The sequence below is a fragment of the Vigna unguiculata genome, chromosome 4, assembly GCF_004118075.2.
Source record: "Vigna unguiculata cultivar IT97K-499-35 chromosome 4, ASM411807v1, whole genome shotgun sequence".
Lineage (NCBI taxonomy): Eukaryota > Viridiplantae > Streptophyta > Magnoliopsida > Fabales > Fabaceae > Vigna > Vigna unguiculata.
This window is the reverse complement of record NC_040282.1, coordinates 27,596,677-27,618,392: the sequence shown is the minus strand read 5'-3', so window position 1 is coordinate 27,618,392 and position 21,716 is coordinate 27,596,677. Positions and strand designations below refer to the sequence as shown.

The following is a 21,716-nucleotide window of genomic DNA, read 5'->3' as shown; positions in this document are numbered from 1 at the left end:
GGACACTATCTCACATTACTTTAGCCCATACTTGCCATGTAATATTGCCAATCCAAATCCTTTTTGATGCTACAACCCTTAAAATCTTCAATGGGACAAACCACCCCACCACTTCGCTTGAAGATAGTAGTAACCAACCAGACAAATAATATTGGGAGACAACATATTAATTTTTCATTCTTTTTCTCATAACAAACATTCAGTGTATGAAGAGTATCTGCTAGAATAGCTACCACTGGACTTTCTCTTTTATGTTTATAGGCCATGAAAGCATCAATTGCCGCCAAGTCTATAAACTGATCACATCCCCCCGTATATCATCATAGCTAGCACATCCATATAAACCTCCCACTCTTCCCTTGCAGCCATTATCTGAGTTGTTTCTTCCAAATAGGATAGAGGAAATCCTTCCACGTTGTTTCTATTTTGCTTCTTTTTTAACAACTCGCTTTCTTCAATCTTCAACACTGCAGCAATCTTTGCCATGGATGAATAATGGCCTGAGAATAAATAACGCTTCCTATCTCCGAGCGGGCATCTTAGGATCTGCTCAAACTCCTCTATAGTAGGTGCTAGCTGGAAATTCTGGAAAGTAAAACACCTCAAAGGCGGATCATAGTGTTGTATCAAAGCGGCGATCGCATCAATAGACACCTCTATCATTGCCAAATGCAATATATTCCCATACAAGTTCGCAAAAGTTCTTCCTTGTGGCTTTTTCATTAGCTGACTCGTGATTTTCAACCTTTGTACCTCTGACTTCTTTATTTTAGCAAAGATATGCTTCTTTTGGAAAATATAAGTTTGATTTGATCCCATGGTTGCGCGTATGGCTTAAGAAGTTTCAAACCTATATTTTTTTAATAAATAAATAAATAAAAAGGGTTATAAAATGCCGCAATGATATATTATTTTATTATTTTTTTTAGAAAAAATGCATGCCTTATGATAGTAAAACAAAGCTACCACCTATTTTCTTGAAAAAAAAAGAAAAAAGAAAAACCTAATGCCCCATGATGTTATGCACACCTTTTTAAACGTAAACTCACGAGTTATAATAAAAGGTGGTGATGACCCCTAATATTATTTTATTATATTTTTTTAAGAACGTAGGATAAAATAAAATTACCACATATTTAGCAAAAAATAAATAAATAAATAAATAATTCTTAATTTGTTATGTACACTTTAAAAAAAGAGCTTGAAACGAACAAACGACATATGCTCCCACTTGGTGTCCTATTGGGTGTAAAGAGAACCTATTTTGGCGTATAGACTTTTATATGCTTTATTTCAGGGATAGCGCTAAATAATCTCAATAGGCCTCTAGAGTTAAAGTCAACCATTAAGACATAATTCACAACGATAGACGATCTATCAAATTTCACATGTCAAGAGAAAGCAAACTCTAGATGAAGTCTTCACAATAGCCAAGTAGATCTGAGATCTAACATAGCAATCGTTGGACCTCCACTCCTTATGGCTAACTCAGGTCCAGGTATGGGACCCCAATATTAAAATGAATGCACTAGTCTAACATGTGTAGTGTGTGAAGGGAGCAACCTAAGCCTACCCAAACCCACCTGCAAAACAGCCAGAAAATTCCCAGGCAGATATAACAATTGTCGTTTATCCTAGGATTTAATAATTTCATAATACAGTCTCATATGGGCATCATAATAAATAAAGGACATTAAACTAAATACAAGGCATCCATACAAACAAAAATAGATATACATGCATAAAAATAAATAAATAAATAACAAAATAAAATAATAATAATAATAATAATAATAAAAGAAGCAAATATTTGAAACAACAAAAAAAAATTACACACATAACTAAAAGGATCAACTCTCAAAAATGTCCCCAGTGGAGTCGCCATCTGTCGCAACCGAGATCGCGGCGGGACAGCGAAAATAATTTAAAAAAGTACAGAGGAGTCGCCATCATAGTTTATTATGGAAAACTATAGAAAAACCATAAAATAAAGGTCTTTGAAGCCAAATTTGGATTCGAGAGTTAGTTATGTGTGGGGAAGGTATTAGCACCCCACAACGCCCATCTTAAGACGGTTCCCTCTTTAATTAAGTGTGTAAAATATAATTTGATGTTTAAAATTATTTGTTGTTCCTTCAAACAAAATAAAAAGACACATACAAAAACATTAAAGATTAAAACAGAATTTATTTTTTTATTTTTTTGGGCCCGACGAGGATTGTACCTTGCTCCTACGTATTTTCATTTGGAAAATCATGGATAACGTAGTTCTTTGTAAAAGATTTCTTGTTTGATATTATTATGTTGTTTTTTTTTAATTTTCTAGATTTTTATGTATATGTATATTTTATTAATATAAAGAGAATCCGAGATTCTACATGATAAAGATTTAGTTATCAAACAAATCCGAGATTTGACATGATATTTAAGATGATTTTATAATTTCATTTTTTATTATTACTTATTAAAAAAAGAATTAAAAACCTATGAAAGAGTGTTTTGATTATCAAGCAAGTTCGAGACTTGACATGACATTCAATACTCATATAACAGAAAAATATAATTTATTTATTTATTTATTATTTATTATTATCCCTTTTTTAGGTAGAATTAAAGCCTTCAAAAGAAACCTTTTTATTTATCAAGATAAAAATAAAGGGAAAGAAAAAGGTTGAGCATAGTAATGACAAGCCCAAAATCATCTAACATGAGAACCCCAAACACATTTAATCATACAACAATTCAAACAATCATATCTATGATGTTATATGAGAATCATGAAAAGCATTAGGAGCAAAGAAAATTTATCTTAAGGTGACCCCTCTTGTGTGTGCTCTGTAATAAAATAGAGAGGAGTTTTTCGATTTTTTTTGTCCCCATTGGAGAAATTTTGTTGTGCTTATATAGGCCGCTTGGGGTACCACTAAGATCCTAGTCTTTAATTATAATAAATTATATGGGGAAGTAATTGGTCTTATTAAATCGTTGCATAATATCCACAATATTGATTATAATTATTAACGAAATATTGTCTGTAATTACTAGAATCATATTTTTTTTCACATAAAGATCGTGATCAAATCATAACATATTATTCATATAATTGATTCTAATTATTACCAGAAATACTTTCTTCTAAATATTAAAATCGTATCATTCTCTAAAAGCATTATGATCGGAAATATTTGCTTTTAATTAAAATAATACCTTCCCAGTCTAACAATGCAAAGAGACACATAAGTGTAAATACACGATATTTATTCAAATTATTGTAAAAAAAAAATTACTCCTAATATTATTTAAAAACAGAAATTATGAAACGTCCTTTTCTGACATGTCATGCGAAGAGTGTAAATAGCAAACAGGGGGTAAAAATATGTAAAACATTTGGCCTCATGAAAAGAGTGTGATAATTAACAATAAATTAGATTCTCCTTCTCTTGGTTTTTTTTCTTCTTTTTTTCTTTCTTCCCACGGTAGAATTAAAGTTTAAAAACCTACCATCAATCAAAACATATTTTCATTTTATTTTATTATTTATTATTATTATTATTATTATATTATATATTATTTTTATTATTATTATTATTATTTTAACCAAACAAGTACATTTACTTGGACGAAATTGGGTGTTGACAGATGTATTTGTAGATTTTTTTGCAAAATGTTTTCAAGGAATTTAGGCACATGACACTGAGTCCCAAAGCTAATGTTGAGAATTGAAAGGCGGTTTAGTAAAGATTCAAATATAAGCCCTGCAGTTGAGCAACAATATTAGCGCTAAACCTTAGAGAAGAAACCTTCACTACAAAGAAATCTCAAGCACCAGATCTGCCAACTAAGATTCAGAGGAAACCCTTAAAGGAACGAAAACTAAATAGCTAACCATCAGACCAGAGTCTAGGAGCAAACCCACCAAGGGAGAAAACCTCAAGTGCTAGCCACACTTGTTATGTTATTTGTATGTTGATTTTCCAATTTAGTTCTAGGATATTTTAGACACTCTTTGGAATAAATTTTAGAAGGACAACAACTCCAAATGCTTGTACTTGAATTCATTATCATGAGCAATTAGACTCTCTCTTGTTAGGGTTGAATGTAAACTTCTCCAATTCTGAACACTATTGTTTATTCCAATATATGTTATGTTCTTGCTTTATGTGTTGGTTATTTGACTTATGCTATTGCTTTGATGATTTGACCACTTATCTTACTTCATCAACTTAAATTGTGTGGAAACTAGTATAAGTTTAGATCCAATCAAATTTCCTAATACTACTTGCTAGGAATAAATCTATCTATTTTAGCTGAATATAGAGTCTTGTTCTTAAAGTAAATAGTCATTCAATCAGGGGTGGACGAAGTCTAATAACCTTAGGTCTTAGATGTTGGTAATACATTTAGGATTACCATAAAGAGCTCTTTTAGGAACACTAAGGTAATGAACGTAACCTATAAACAAGTACATAATTGTGCAATAGAAGAAGATTAACTAAGTTTAACCACAACATTTTTATCAACATCAATCACTTTAACCATTAAGCAAATCTTTGTTTTCAAATTTGTCAACACTTATCATTAATTCATCACAAATTCAAATAGATCATAAGTCATTGTGCTCTTCATATTTATCTTCGATTAACTCTCCAATCATATCTCTAATAATATCTTGAATCAAAATTGAACTCTTGAATACTTGCTTCGCTATTTGCTAATATGATTTTTTCTTGATTGATTATGTAACATCCTGGTAGGATATTACTTATATAAATCAAACAAACAATTTATCTGCATAAGTTCCTCATTTATTATCAAATCGTTTCCCAAAAACATAGGAAATTTAAAACTTTAAAACTCGAGGATCGCGATATATGGTCCAAATATTCAAAATCAGTCTTTACAACTCAAAAGTCAAAAGCAGTAAAACCAATAATTACATTAGATGAAAATGTAATAAAAAAATCTTTCAAAAATCACAGGTAATTTGCTTCCGCTCTCTGCCACTAAGCACCTCCTGGCTCACCTGTAATATCATCTGCTCCCGGATAACAAGTTATCTGATCATCGCCACAAATAAACAGATAGGGTGAGTTATGCATATAGATAAAATAAACCCACCAAAATAAGCCTGAGCGAGCACATTACAGTGGCACTCTACGAACTCTCACTTGGCGAGGTCTTTTCGCTTGGGTGAGACTACTATTCGCCCAGAACAAAAGTCTCTCGCTTGGGCTGCGATTCAAGCAGAAATACATAGATTTCCCACGATTACTCGCTTAGGTGAGGCACGCTCGCCTGAGCAAGATGATATGTCGCCCAAAACATGGGCTCTCCGCTTGAGCAAGATGCTTGAGCAGAACCAGGGCCGAGTCTCTGCTACTTTCGCCTAGGCGAGGCTTGCTCACTTGAGGGAAATTAGCAGATGTCTTCCATGTTCACGCACACAAACACTAGAAACAATACCAAACCACAATCCAATCATTACCAAGCAATCTATATCAACAAGCAAATCTCATGAACATGATTTAAACTCAGTTGGACCACCAAAACTTGAGATTGAACCATAAACAACCAATAGTACAAAAACCCTAATCATATTCATACAAAGGCATAAGAGACCTTTTCAAACAAAAACAACAAACCTCTAAATCACATCACATAGAGCATGAGAATTCATGGCACACAAGCATAAAATGATGAGAGCAGGACTCATAATCATAACACATATTATTTACTTTAAAACACGTAAGGACAGCCCCCCTAATCTGGAATCCTTGCTTAAAGTTTGGGAAATTAGGTCTTCCTCCTTGATCACCAATGGCCTGCCTCAAGCTCTCTCCCAATTCAGCCTCTTGTTTCACTCAAACCTCACAGCACACTCTCCAATTTCTTAATTGGCCAAAACAAAAAAGAATGGTTAAATGTTGAGGGTAATTGCCATTCAATGGATCTTAATGGACTATTTTTCAGCTTTTTTGGCTGCCCCTTGGCCATCTAGGGTTTTCCTTACCTTTTCACATTCATGCCAAAGATAATTTTGGCAAAAAGAAAGTTTAATTTGCTTTTACCAAGGTTTGAACTCATAACCATGCCAATATCAAATCAATGCACAACCATTCAACCAATTCATGTTTCGTGATAATTCTTAAGATTCTAAGGTGATATTATCACTCCACATGGCCAAGCATATTATTCAAATGGTAAATAAATTAAATAACACATAAATGGAATACCTAGAACTTAAACTCAAGTCCTCTCACACAATCAAGTACTCTCAACCACTTGAGCTGGTACTTTTTAACACCACATCAATTAACATTTAATGTCATAAAGGTTCCCACTACCCGTATTTATTATTTATTTATTTATTTAATTAATTAATTTTCACGAGTCTTACATTCCCCCCACCTTATAAAAATTTTCGTCCTCGAAAATTTGACTTACCAAGAAAAGAGGTGAGGATACGGCTTCGTCATGAGATCCTTCATCTCCCAAGTCATCTCCTGTGTTGTCTCATCCCAAAGCATTTTCATCGTCCTAATCTCCTTGCCCCTTTGTTGCTTGACTTGAGCATCCAATATGCGAACCGGTTCAGCTAGCATGGTCAGTTCCTCTCGTACTTGCACTTCATTCGCTTCTAACACGTGATCTGGACTTGCAATGTATTTCCTCAACTACGAGACATGAAATACATTATGCAAGTTGTCTAGGTGAGGTGGTAAGGCAATCTCATATGTTTTTGATCCAATCCTTCGTGTAATCTGATAAGGCCCTATAAATCTCGAAGTTAACTTCCTTGATGTAAGAACCCTTCCGATACCCGTGGTTGGAGTAACCCGAAGAAACACATGATCTTCTTCATCAAACTCCAATGGTCGTCTCCTCTTATCAGCATAAGACTTCTGCCTACTCTGGGTGGCTCGCATCTGATCTTGGATTAATTTGACTTTTCCAGTTGTCTGCTGCAGAAACTCATGGCCAAGCACAAAAGCCTCGCCATCCTGATACCAACATCATGGAGTTCTACACCTCCTTCCATACAGTGCTTCATATGGCGCCATGATAATACTAGAGTGATAACTATTATTGTATGTGAATTCCACCAAGGGTAACACATCATTCTAGTTTCCCAAGTGGTCCAGCACACATGATCTCAATAAATCCTCTTGAGATTGGATGGTCCGCTCAGATTGACCATCTGTTTGAGGGTGATAAGTTGAACTCATTCTCAACTGGGTACCCAATGTCGCTTGCAATGATTGCTAGAACCATGAGGTGAATATAGGATCCCGGTCTTACACTATGCTTTTTGGCACTCTGTGTACCCTCATCACTTCTCGAACATATAATTCTGCTAACTTGTCCATCGACCACTTCTGATTCATAGGTAGGAAATGTGCACACTTTGTCATTCTGTCTACAATTACCCAGATGGAATCATGGTCCTTCATCGATCTCGGTAGATGTGTCACGAAATCCATCGAGATATTGTCCCACTTCCATCAAGGTACGTCCAGTGGTTGCAGTTTACCTCCCAATCTTTGATGTTCAATTTTGGCCTTTTGACATACGAAACATTGAGCAACAAAGTCTGCCACATCCGACTTCATTTCGTTCCACCAAAAAGACTCCTTCAAATATTTATACATCTTAGTCATACTTGGATGTATGCCAAGACAACTCTTATGACTCTTATGACTCTTCTTCAGCTCATGTTTGAGTCCTCGCTCAAACTTCAGACACCGTCATTCTTTAGTGATGGCTTGCGAGTAGTACCTCGCCAGGTGTTCAAACTTGTTAACATATTCCTGCACCATCATATTTCTTTGTTGCAGTGCCAGAAAATCAGCTTCCATGTCCTGCTTAGCCATATCTGGGAAATATTTCTCCAGGAAATGAGTCTTGAAGTTGGCCCAGTTCACTTGTTCTTCCCGGGTTTGCATCTATTGCTGCATTCTTGCCCTCTAGTACTCGGCGTCATCATTCAGCAAGTAGGTGGCAAACAAGAGCTTCTGCTCATCGCAGTTCATCACCCTGAAGATTTTCTCACACTTGTAGAGCCATGCATCCGCTTCATCGGGAGAAGCTTTGCTAGTGAACTCTACAGGCTTGTGTCGCAGGAAATCCTCCACAGTTAGCACCTGATTGGTGCAATCACTCCCTGGGATGCGTTGCTACTGGCAGCTGCATCACATCCACCATCCTATGGATACCCTTCACGATGTCGTCAGCGCCATTTCCATTCCTTCTCCTCCTGTTAGCAACCATAGCCTGAATACGCCACATTTTTCAACTATTAAGAACTAATTCAATTGCTTAATCAAAACCACCTACACCTTTGCAATATTTAACACAATTACAACAACCAAGCGTGAAGCTCACTCCCCAAAAGCCCCAAAATATTAAAAATATTTTCAAAACTTTTGCTCTGATACCAATTGTAACATCCTGGTAGGATATTACTTATATAAATAAAACAAACAATTTATCTGAATAAGTTTCTCATTTATTATCAAATCATTTCCCAAAAACATGAAAAATTTAAAACTTTAAAACTCGAGGATTGTGATATATGGTCCAAATATTCAAAATCATACTTTACAACTCAAAAGTCAAAAGTAGTAAAATCAATAATTACATTACATGAAAATGTAATAAAATAAATCTTTAAAAAATCCCAAGTAATTTGCTCCTGCTCTCCGCCACTAAGCACCTCTTGGCTCACTTGTGATATCATCTGCTCCCGGATAACAAGTTATTCGATCATCGCCACACACAAATAGATAGGGTGAGCTATACATATAGATAAAATAAACATGAAATAAACCCACCCAAAAAGAAATCTTCTAATTATTTATCTTTTAAGACAAATAACACCCACTTTCCCAAACTCATAACCATTATGAGTTCATGCATGTATTCTTGACCATGGGACTTTCTTATGCTTCCACGATCCTCCTCGCTCGTGGTCCAACCTACGAGCCTATCGTAGTCCTACTTCACGGACTCCCTCGCTCATCATTCGAGTTCCTCGCTCGGACTCGGACACACATACCCTCTTTTCCTACTATGAACTCTCTCGCTCATAGCATTCTCAAGTTTGAGTATGAAATGAACTCCCTCGCTCACTCATCCCAAACAAGAATACCTCCGGTGAACTAAACCGTTCACGTTTTGCATGCGGTCCACCCAACACGAACTCCTCGCTCGTGACTCAAACCAAGCACATCCCAGATCACTTATGGACTTAGTCCTTCAAGCCCAACATCACAAACATAAAATCCATGCATACCGTCTGAATTTAAAACACTAAACTGCACTCTTCTCGCTTAGGCTAGAAGCCTTCGTCCAAGTGACCAAGACTGTCTCGCTTGAGCTAGGTTCTCTCGCTTGAGCGAGCGCATTACAGTGGCACTTTACGAACTCTCACTTGGCGAGGCCTTTTCGCTTGGGCGAAACCACTCTTCGCCCAGAACAAAAGTCTCTCGCCTGGGTTGCGATTCAAGTAGAAACACACAGATTTCCCACGCTTGCTCGCTTAGGCGAGGCACGCTCGCCTGAGCAAGATGATCTGTCGCCCAAAACATGGGCTCTCCGCTTTAGCGAGATGCTCGAGCAGATCCAGGGTCGAGTCTCTGCTACTTTCGCCTAGGCGAGGCTTGCTCGCTTGAGCGAAATTAGCAGATGTCTTCCCTGTTAGCGCACACTACTTCAATTAACATTTAATGTCATAAAGATTCCCATTAGCCGCATTTATTAATTATTTATTTATTTAATTAATTAATTTTCAAAAGTCTTACAAATTCAATCTTCAATTTCAACGTTTATATTTTTTTATCATATTAGACTTTATTTATATATCACTTGTTGATTTATTAACTTTTTCACTTAGTTTGGTCAATTCATCTCGACTCGTCTAATAATCGTTATACTCATTTAGTGTATGTTTGACTTGACTCGTTTCGTCAAAAATTTTTTTTTAGCCATCTAATAATAATAGTAATCGTCTAGTATTACAATAGTTACATGCAATCCACTTATTATTATAGTTACATGCCATCCACTATTAACACACTTCAATAATTAAGCCAATATTTAGTATGCTTTATTCCAAATCACTTTACACAAATGAAAAATACGATGTTTGATTTGATTGTCCAATCACAACCTCTAAAATTGTCACAACAAAAACCACTAATAAATATTATAGTCACTACGAACAGGTCACTATTAAGAAAACATTATAATGAAATTATTTTGTAAAGAAAAATCTAAAATTATAATTAATACAATTTTTATTTCAATCTTTCTATTTTAAAAATTTCCTCCCAAATGAAAAAAAATAATAATTATCTTATAAGAATAAATGACACCATTTAAGCAAAATATTCAAAAAACTAAATTAACGTTAACTTTGATATTTTGGGTAATCTCCCCTCTTAATTTTCATCACATCACTTTATTTTATGTCATATTTCCAAATTAAAAAATTTTCAGTTCACGTAATGAAATTGTTAACAAATTTAACTTATCATAATAATATATTAGTAAAATATTGTTTTATTCATTATATTTTGAGATATTTATTATGTTTATAAATATTTATTTATTATTTCATTAATAGACACACATAAAAACAAAATATAATTTTTTAAATTCTAAATTATATTTTTATTTATTTTTATGTTCCTTGTTACATTTTTAAAAAATTCAAATTAATAATAATAATAATAATAACCATACTATAAAACAGTTATATACTTTTCATCCCTCTGTAATTAAATTTTATACTGATTATAATAATAATTTTCGTTGTAAACTAAATTAAAAAACTGAGATTATATGCTAAACTGTTTCTATAATTTATTTATTTTTAAATTATTTTTTATTTTTCCTTCTCCCAAACCAAATGAAAATTAAGTTTAACTTTTTTGACTTTTTTTTTTTTTATATTTCTTCCTCTGTCCATTGTTTTCTAATCCTCTAAAAAATAGAAATTTTTTATTAAAATTCAGTTTATTAAGTAGTTTTTCATCGTGAAATCCCTGTTTAACATTGTAAATTTTACATCCTAAAATTCAACTTCTCAACAAAAAGCAATAGGTATACTACACGAATGACAAAATTTGGCCTTTTACTTCCCGTAACCCCACAATTTCAGTACGCACCCTCCAATATTTTCAATAAAAGTGATTTCTGGATTATATGTTTTGGAAACATTTTGAGACAAGCTTTTCAAAACTTTTAAAATGAGATCTCTGAAATAAAATTTTCAGAAAAAGGTTTTCAAATCACATAAAATGCATTTCAAAACAAGCTTTCCAAAAAAATATTTCTGGAATAAATATAATACCTTCTAAAATGAATTTTTAGAAATATTCTTACATAAAAAAATCAAATATAAAAATTATGTTCAGAAAGAATTTTTATTATACTCTCTTTCTTATTCTTTCTATACAATAGCTGTGATGATAGAAACCACGACAGTGATACTATAGTACAATAGCAAAGGGTGTTTAAATATTTTTTTATTATGGAAGGATACAAGCTAAGATTTATGTGTAACTTTTTTTTAAATAGATTTATTTTGAAATAAAAAAAATGAACATTAAATATGTATTTAATAACATGTTGAGGGAGCTAAAGATCCAACGTGAGCAGGTGTATTCTCGTAGATCGTGCCCCACCAATTACCGTTTCTTCCCAACTGCACACTCTGCAACAATAGCAGAACTGCAGCATTCAAATTCACACCTCTTTCTTCATCACTTTACCACATACCAACACTAAATCAAACAATTTCTCTATAATTAAAGCCTGAGTTTCTTGTCGTGTATCCGGTACTAACCAATATCACTCACCTTGGATCCCTCTCACAACAAAATGTGTCATATAAAATTTTTAAATATTTTTCTCAAACAATTTTGTATTATTTTTACATTTTTAAATTTTAAATATTGTTTAGATACTCATTAATATTAATGTTGGACTCTAGGGGTCGGTAAATATGTCAAATGTCAATCGGTTGAGGTTGTTCCGAAGAAGATTTTCCTAATAAAGGTTATGACATGATTCTCTTTGATTGTTGTGGTCTGTTAGCGCATATGGAAAGTGGATTATGTTGATCTGTCGATTACTTTAAAGAAAATGTGCAAATTATGAATAATGTCAACTTCAGAGAATACCTCACTTGGTGCCAACAGTTGGATTGTCCCTAGGATTTCACTTAAGTGTCCATTTATCCAAATTAGGTGCAACAACCGGTAGTCGAGCAATGACAAGAGTTGGACTACCCATAAGATCCCATCTTGGGGTCCATTTATAAAAGATATGTAACACCGACCGGTTTCTCCTAGCAATTCCAATAGTTGGACTGTCCCAAGATTGTGTCCTGGTGTCCTCTTATGCAAGTTAAGTGTGACACCTCTGACAGACTTGACCGAACAACGTCTAAGTAAATCAAGCAGCTTTGTAATTATTGTAAACATGTTAGTAATCAGGTTTAAAAATTAATTACGCCATGATTAGGTCAACTCTAATTGCGGACCCATTTATAAAACTATAAATACAGGTCGAATGTATGATTGTTGAAACTTATTCTCCCGTGTTTGTTACAACATTTATTGATTTCGCCCGATCAAACCGCCACTGACTTAAGCATATGAGTGTCTTTAACAAGTATAATCGATTGCTAAACGAATAAGATGACCGAACAAATGACTGAAGAAAAAAATAAAAGACTCAACAGTTTTTTTTAATAGACGTTAAACCCGTACACCTAAACCAAATGTGATAAAAATAAAATGGAAAACCATGTACACATAATTTAATGTTGTAATTAAAAGTGTGATAATCAACTTTATAATTAATATTTCATTAAAATTCTTATTTATCACATTTTTAATATAGTTAATGAAAATTATTAATGGTCTTACATTAATAATTATAATAATAATATTTTATATTATCTTTTAACACTTGCTACTTTTTGAAACATAAAAATAAGTAAGTAAAATAATAAAATAATAATTATGTTATGTAATTAAAGAATAATAATAAAAGTTTAATTGAAAAATATAAAATTTTAGTTAATAATAAAAAAAGTTATTTATCACATTTTTAATATAGTTAATGAAAATTATTAATGGTCTTACATTAATAATTATACTAATAATATTTTATATTATCTTTAACACTTGCTACTTTTTGATACATAAAAATAAGCAAGTAAAATAATAAAATAAAATAAATAATTATTTTATTTAATTAAAAATAATAATAAAAGTTTAATTGAAAAATATAAAATTTTAATTATTAAAAAATTAATATAAATATAATTAAAAATATTTAAAATTTAATTTAATTAAGTCTTAATTATATAAAAAAATTTATCCATTTGAAAAATATGTCAAATTTTAGATGGATAAAAATAACGTATGAAAGTTCACATTCACATTGTTAAGAACAAAGTTCTACATCGTTAAGATATTAAGAGATATTAAGATATGATTAGACCTTGATTATGTTGGTAGTAAGTAAAAAATCCATTACAAGTAGTATAAATAGTTAATATAATTTTAAAATATAAAATTATATGTGATTACAAATATTTTACTTTTGGGTTAAATTGTATTTTGTTTTATAACTAATTTTAATTTATGACTTTAATTTCTTTATTTTTTATATTTTAAAAAATCTATAATTCTAAATCAATCAAACTATCAAATTTTATATTTTAATTGTAACACTCTAAAAATTAATTATCCATCCTACTATATGTCCAAATACAACTTCTAACATACACAAAATATATAAACATAAAAAACAAACATATCTACAAAATAGAGTTTAAAAGGAAAGTCTCTATTATCTTCTACATGTTGTTCTAACACCTGTTATAGTTTGTGTAGATAGTACACTCATAACATATCACCCAAACAAAAAAAATATGAACAAGCTATTTAAAATAAATTTCTAATATAAGATAATGTTATCAAAGGAATATTCATTAGAAATGTATAAATAATTGAATTTCAATATGTTACAAACAAACATATTCTATTTATAAACAATTCAATTTCAATCAATAATTACATAAATCACACATAAGACTTAGATTTACAAGCGAATTTAACAAGATGAATTAGAGTAAGTTTATTATAATTCAAATCGCACATCTATATATGTCATAGTGTGTAACAACTTTCCCAATTACTTCTCACAACCTGATATCTTAGTTTATATTACTTAGATAATCAATCAAACAATGATATATTTCTTACAACATAGGTGTCAATATTTAATACACAACTCAAATAATAATTCACATATCAATCTAAATATGTGACCGTAATTTTCATATAATTCTCATCAATCTCGAAGATCATTTTCATATGACATGCAAATTCCATCAATCTTAGTAAATATTGTTATACAACATAACTCATTTCAATAAAATCTTGTAATCATATAATATAGAAAAATATTTGAAATATTAAAGGTTAACTTTAATTATTTTTTGCATATGTAACAAAAATTTACCATCGTTAAAATATTTTAGCTAAGTTTATTTTAATAAAATATTAAATTTAATAATTGAATATTATAATATTAAAAAGTGTTGTAATAGTTTTAAACTATGATGCATGAATATGATATGTGTATCGGATACAACACATATCTGATATATATTATATCTGATATATACATATTGAAAAGTCTACAATAATTCTTAAAACATGATAAATATTTGATGGTTATTGTGTGAATCTAAATTAAAACAATATATATCAAAATTGTCAATATAAAAAAATTATTAATTATTTTCATTATAAAAATACTTTTATTTTATAAATTAAATATTTTGTTGATAAGTATAAGTAAAATTTCTTAAAATATAATATATGAATATACGTCAGACACAATTAGGGGATCCATATTGAAAAATTATGCATTATAGGTTTTTAAACTAATCTTAATTTTGTTTTTAAATTTAATTTAAAATATAAAAATATAAATATTAATAATAATTTATATAAACAATAATTCATTATAAAATAAAGAACAAATAAGCTTCCAGTTCAGAAATTGATTCCAAAAGCACATTTCTTAATGAATGAATCATTCCTATAAACAAAGAGAAGAGGTTCAGTAGGGTACTTTTATTTTTAATTTAGTTTATTCCATAAAAAATGTCCATAAAATGCTAGTAACATTATCATAATAATAGAAAAATCATTTTTATCATGATACCTTATACTGTACTTGTTAGAGTTTGCCAACTTTTAATATTTGTTTTTGTTCATCAACTCTTTTTAAGAGCTCATTGGTTGCTAAGACCCATACAAAATCCTCATCAAAGCTTTGACCACGACCACCCTCTTCCTCCACCTCACATCACACCTCAAATCAACATCTTCTTCTTCTTTCTCACCACTTTCTCTCTCCCATCTCTTCCAACCTTCAAAAGCTGCAATCTTTCTTTGTTTTTTCCTCTCCCACTTCCTCCTCCCAACTTTTCAAGCCCCTCTCCATTGTTTTCCATTCTGCAATCACACCACACTGCAACAAAAACCATTCTTTTTCTGCTTATAGCACAGTGGCTTTTCCTAAGCAAGCTATGATGGCTGTGCTCATCATTTTTCACCTGCTTGCAATATTTGTCCCTGCTTTGGGTGGTAAGTTTCTCTCTTTTCTTCCTTCTTTGTTTCCTTTAAGCTATTTTCAGTTTCTACTTCTATGTTCCTTTGGGTATTCCTTGACCTTAGTCCAACTACTTGAATATTCTCTAATGGTTTTTTCATTTGTCTAATGACTTTTATTAAATAATATTCCCTACCTTCTCTTTATATATACATTTTTTTATTCATTATATGGGCATTATGCAGTGCACTCATTTTACTTATGAAAGTTGTGTTTTTTCTTTTTTATTTCTGTCATGCTTAAGATTCTCCATATGGGTTTACAACTCTTTCCCTCTGTTTTATGTGGTGAGGGTAAAACTTTTTGAAAAATCTTAGCAACTCGTTGTTTAACACAACCCATTATGAACACTATTAATTGTGAAATTCACATTAAATGAGTGGGTCCCATTTTACTTTTGATGGATGGAATTTACAGATTAGTGAAATCACATAGATTTCAATGTATGGAAGAACCAATAGAAAGAAAGAGAGTAGAGTGTGTCTTAAAAAAGAAAGTGTTATTTTTCAGCAGTTTTGCTTCTCTTGTGGCTACTCTAATCATTATTTTTAGCTCAACTATTTACTAAGGCTTAACCTTGTTACATGTAACATGAAAATGACAAAGCTGAAATAGAAAGTTTGGGAAATATATTTTTTCTTTGTGCAGAATCTACGCCCTGTCCTTCCTGTCTTTTAGTGGGATTTTGGGAATAATGTCATTGCGTCCCAACTCATCACACAGTTCTTTTATAGTTGCTCTTAACCACATTTTTGTGAAAATAGTAGTGTCATAGACTTATATACCCTTAGTGAGGAATGGTGGTGGTATTATTATGTGAATAGAACTCAGTATTTGTTTCAACTTATTTGAAAAAGTAATTATTTTGAGCATGTTTGATCCACTTTTCAGGCCCCTTCTGTTTTCTTTTTAATTTTTTAGAACAAAAGGGTTATTCAAACAGACCCTCTTATTTGCTTTCACTTTTTCAAAAGAAAACCTTTGAAAAATAAGTGAAAATTTCTCTACACTTAAGTAAAACATGCTAGAAGTAAATTGTAAATTAACTCATTTTATAACTTTAAATTTGATAAGGAAAGTGATTTCTTTTACACATTAGCAAGATGAACAGTTAGACAATCTATCCCTACATTAGTGTTTTGTTCTTGAAGTTTCTGCCTCATGTTCTTGTAGTATTTTGGCTGTAAGATAAACTGTGGAAGGATTTAATTCTTCACTGTTCTTTTCTAGCTGTCTTACTTGTGGAGCTGAAAACTATAGTTATATGTAATAGCTGGCTGTCTTCACAAGTAGACAGGTTAATTGATCTGGATTCTAAAACAATTGAATAATTCTCCTTTTTCATGAATCATAATATTCTTAAAAAATGTACACGTTCATGGATTGTAATATTTTTATATTTGTGACACACATTATCCCTCTGGCCAGCTGATTGTGTCTTTGATTACTAGAAAAAAACTAGCCTGAAAGTGGTTGTATGAGATTTGCTTTGTATTACTTTTTGGTATAAAGCCATTCTCCAGAAAAGTTATGCTCTGTGGCTGGAATATTCTTGTTGCACCAAACAAATTAAATATACTGCCAATGCACATTGAAAACCAAGAGTTATGGATCAGTTGCCAAAATTAGTCTTAAATGGATGGACTTTAGTGTTTGAAACCCTCTGAAAGTAACTTTTCTTGTTGCACCAAGCAAGGTTAAAGCCAATGAGGTGGGACCAAATAAAAGAAGATTAAACCATCAATTTGGTCCTGATGTATCACCTTCTCCCCTGAAAGGTCCATGAAATGAAATTATGGAATAGTAGTCTCTAAACTATCATGCTACATAGTCCCTTCAGTAGTGAAAAATTCTTCAAATTAGTCCTTCAATGATAGTAAAATATATCAGTAAGATACTGCATTACTTGTGATAAATCCAATTCACTATTTTATTTCATCATTATCATTTGGTAACTTTGGCTAACTCTTCTGAAAATGAAACACCTATTATCTGTTTGTCAAAAGGCTTCATGTGTTGTTGTTCTCTGCAGATGCTTTTATCGGTGTCAACATTGGTACAGATGTGACTAACATGCCAAGTCCAACAGAAGTTGTGGCCCTTCTCAAGGCTCAAGGTATTCAATATGTTAGACTATATGATGCTGACAGAGCCATGCTTCGTGCACTAGCCAACACAGGAATCCGTGTAATTGTTTCTGTTCCCAATGACCAGCTTCTCGGCATTGGTCAGTCCAATGCCACTGCTGCCATTTGGGTTGCACGCAATGTCATAGCTCATGTTCCTGCTACCAACATTACTGCCATAGCAGTTGGTTCTGAAGTGCTAACATCCCTCCCAAATGCAGCTCCTGTTCTAGTCCCAGCACTAAAATTCCTTCAAGCTGCTCTAGTTGCAGCCAATCTTGATCAGCAAATCAAAGTCTCTACTCCGCACTCTTCTTTTATCATCCTTGACTCTTTCCCACCTTCTCAGGCATTTTTTAACAAAACTTGGGACCCTGTCATGGTTCCCTTGCTCAACTTTTTGCAATCAACAGGTTCATATCTTATGCTCAATGTGTACCCTTATTATGATTTCATGCAACCCAATGCTGTAATCCCTCTAGACTATGCTTTGTTCCGGCCCTTGCCTCCAAATAAAGAAGCTATTGATTCCAACACCATGCTGCATTATACTAATGTTTTTGATGCTGTTGTTGATGCTGCTTATTTTGCAATGTCATATTTGAACTTTACCAACATTCCTATTTTAGTGACTGAGTCAGGATGGCCCTCCAAAGGAGATTCATCTGAGCCAGATGCAACTATTGATAATGCTAACACTTACAATAGTAACTTGATCAGGCACGTCCTTAACAATAGTGGGACTCCTAAGCAACCTGGAATTTCAGTTAGCACTTATATTTATGAGCTTTATAATGAAGACTTGAGAACAGGTCCAGTGTCTGAGAATAATTGGGGGCTGTTTTATGCTAATGGAGCTCCAGTGTATACCTTGCACTTGAGTAATGCTGGTACTATATTTGCAAATGACACAACAAACCAAACCTTTTGTGTTGCCAAGAGTAATGCAGATACTAAGATGCTTCAGGCTGCACTTGATTGGGCTTGTGGACCAGGGAAGGTGGATTGTTCTCCATTGCTGCAGGGTCAACCGTGTTATGATCCAAATACTGTAGATGCACATGCTACATATGCTATCAATGCTTATTATCAGAAGATGGCTAAATCTGCTGGAACCTGTGATTTCAAGGGAGTTGCCTCAGTCACCACTACAAATCCAAGTAAGGAGCTTTTACATATAATTTGTTATGAGTCACATCTACATTATGTAGGATAGAAAAGTATCAATACAGTTACTGAAAAAACTACATCACAAGTGTGGACATAGAATCTATTTGAATACAAAGTTAGAAGTACATATTCTGGCTTCTCTCCTGGAAAAGCTCCATGTTTCTAGTAGAAAAACTGTCGAAAGCTATCAGAGTTTCTTCAAGAGTGATGGAGAAAGAAAACAAAGATCAGAAAAATAGAGGAATACAGAAAAAGGAAAATTTTCATCAGAGGAAAAAGATGGAATACAAGGATATATAAACCCCAAGAACAGAAAAAACTATCAGAGGCTAAACAACCTAAAGTAATTTAATAAAAGCACTTATAGCTTATATCCAAACAGGCTTCTGATGAAAAATACATGTTTACAGTTGGTACCCTTGCACATATAACACAACATAACTAGATTTCATGAATGGAGGTACAAACTGTTTGGATTTTGATGAAAAACTTCTGTTATGATTAGTACGCAAGTATTTGGGAAACCCACCCTCAAAATCTAACTATTAAGAGGGGAGAACCAAACACTTGAATACTCTAGCAAACACCTCATACTACTTGATTTGAGACCTACACTTCACATAATATCCAATTTCTTGTAGAGTTATTTGGGGGAAAGTATTTTATGCAAAATTTATAAGATTGTGAAATTCAAATATCATGAGATTGTCTCAAAACCTTCTTTGAAATTATAGATGCCATAGTATGGCCGTTTTCTCTGCCTTGTTTGGCTCAAAACATGTGTTGGGCTCCCAATACTGATTAGCTTTAAGAAATTCTAATAGTGGTTTCTTTAGTTCTAGTTATTTAAACGCATGTGATTGCATTCCTTTACTTTCGGTTTAAGATTAAGCCTCTTAAAATTGTCAATTAATTTTTTACTATTTTACATATTGTTGCCATTTTTGCAGCTTTTCCCTTTGCTGACCATTCCCATCTGACTCATATCTTTTCTGTTACACATAAGAAAAAAACCCTGCAGTCACAAATATTGTTCATCATTTGAACATACCTGATCTATTTTATTTTCATTGTCACAGGTCACGGTTCCTGTATATTTCCTGGAAGGTATAAATTCAAGCTTATGTAGATATCTTTATACTTGATATAATTTTATTTGTTGCCTTCTCTTTATCTTGACATATTAATAGTCTCTTATTCTTCAGTTTTCAGTTCTCATTTCTTCACAAAAAGCTGAAAATTTATTCTTCCATATTTTTATGACTTTTTTTGTGTCTCTATATTTTAATAGCCGTGGAAAAAATGGTAGCAGCACAAATGGCACAGCATTGGCTCCATCTACCAATTCCACAAATTCAGGGTGCTTGTCACAGTATTACAATGGTGGACCTTTAACAAGCTCTCTGATTCTTACTTTAATTTTGAGTGTAGCTGTCTTATAAAACTAGACACATTACCTGTTCATCATTTGAGTCTTGCATACCCAATTTTGTGTTCCTCATATAGAGAATTTAAAGGGTGGCGAGGTTGGTCAAAATGTATATTGCCAATTGTAACGTGAGTTTATTATTCAATTTTTGTACAAACAAACCAGAAGAATTTATTTAAATCCTTGATGTAATTACCTGGTTAGGACTAATCTTTTTTATAATGAGTATTTTAAAACTTGGATCCATTATTAAAAAACGCTGGGTCAAGTTAATAGTTGAAGTATAATTGGCATAATAGTAAAATAGATAATTATACAATATTATATTATATTATATATATATATATATATTAAATTTATTATTTATATATCATTATTTACTCACTTTGTTGCCTCTATTTACATGGTGTTTCTCTTCAGTAAGAAAATATGAAAAGCATTAACTTATAAGCAACATCTCTAATTCTTTTCAAAATTTGAAATGACCGATAATACCTATTAGCCAATTTGTTTGTATGGTTGGATGGTTAATCTTTTAGACAACATTCTTCGCTCTATTGAAAAAACTTGATTCATCTCTTGTTGTTTATTAATATAATTCACAATATAATTTATAGATTCAATTTTCTGTCTGTTGTACTTACAACGGTTATAAACGGTTAGTAGATTAACTATCCACAATAACTAGTTCATTAACTACCTACAATAATTAACTCATTAACTATCCACAACGGTTAACTCATTAATTACTATTAAGACTTCAACAACTAATTCATTTAAGTTTATTCTAAACCCAACAAAGCTCTTCTATAAACTTAAATGTTTATTTTATCTTTGATCTCGGTTCCTCTATTTTTCATCCTGACTTTCAACGTGCAGTAATCTTTCTCACATTGTGCTTGTCCCTTTCATGAATAGCTAAGTTCTTCGCTTTCTTCATGGACGACTCCTCTTTCACAGTAATCTTCTTGTTCTCTACTTTCTTCATACTTGACTTGATCTTTTCTTTGACTGTCTTGTTCCTCTCTTTGGCCAACTTGTTCTTCTTTGGTTGACTTGTTACTCATCGGGTTCTCCTTTTTCTTTATGGCCGTCTTGTCATTAACCGAGTTCTTGTCAATAAACTGACCTCCTTTTGAAAGATTAGACCATGCACATGTATTGTTGCACTCAATCACATCAATCTCCTCATCCTTTTCAAGTCGCCACATCTCATCTTGCACATCTAGTGCAACTCTCAGATCCTTCTCAACTTGCAATTGTTCTTGCAAACTTGAAACATCTTATTC

At 32.3% G+C, this 21,716-nt stretch overlaps 1 protein-coding gene across 1 annotated transcript; it reads left to right on the top strand.

Annotated features, from left to right (window-relative positions):
- The first annotated feature begins 15,336 nt into the window (after positions 1–15,336).
- Positions 15,337–20,630, top strand: LOC114181373 (glucan endo-1,3-beta-glucosidase 3-like). Its single transcript, XM_028067804.1, has 4 exons — positions 15,337–15,677; positions 17,735–18,988; positions 20,078–20,105; positions 20,290–20,630. Exons 1-4 carry the CDS (start codon positions 15,620–15,622, stop codon positions 20,438–20,440), a joined length of 1,491 nt encoding a protein of 496 aa, XP_027923605.1. The 5' UTR covers positions 15,337–15,619; the 3' UTR covers positions 20,441–20,630.
- The last annotated feature ends 1,086 nt before the right edge of the window (positions 20,631–21,716 follow it).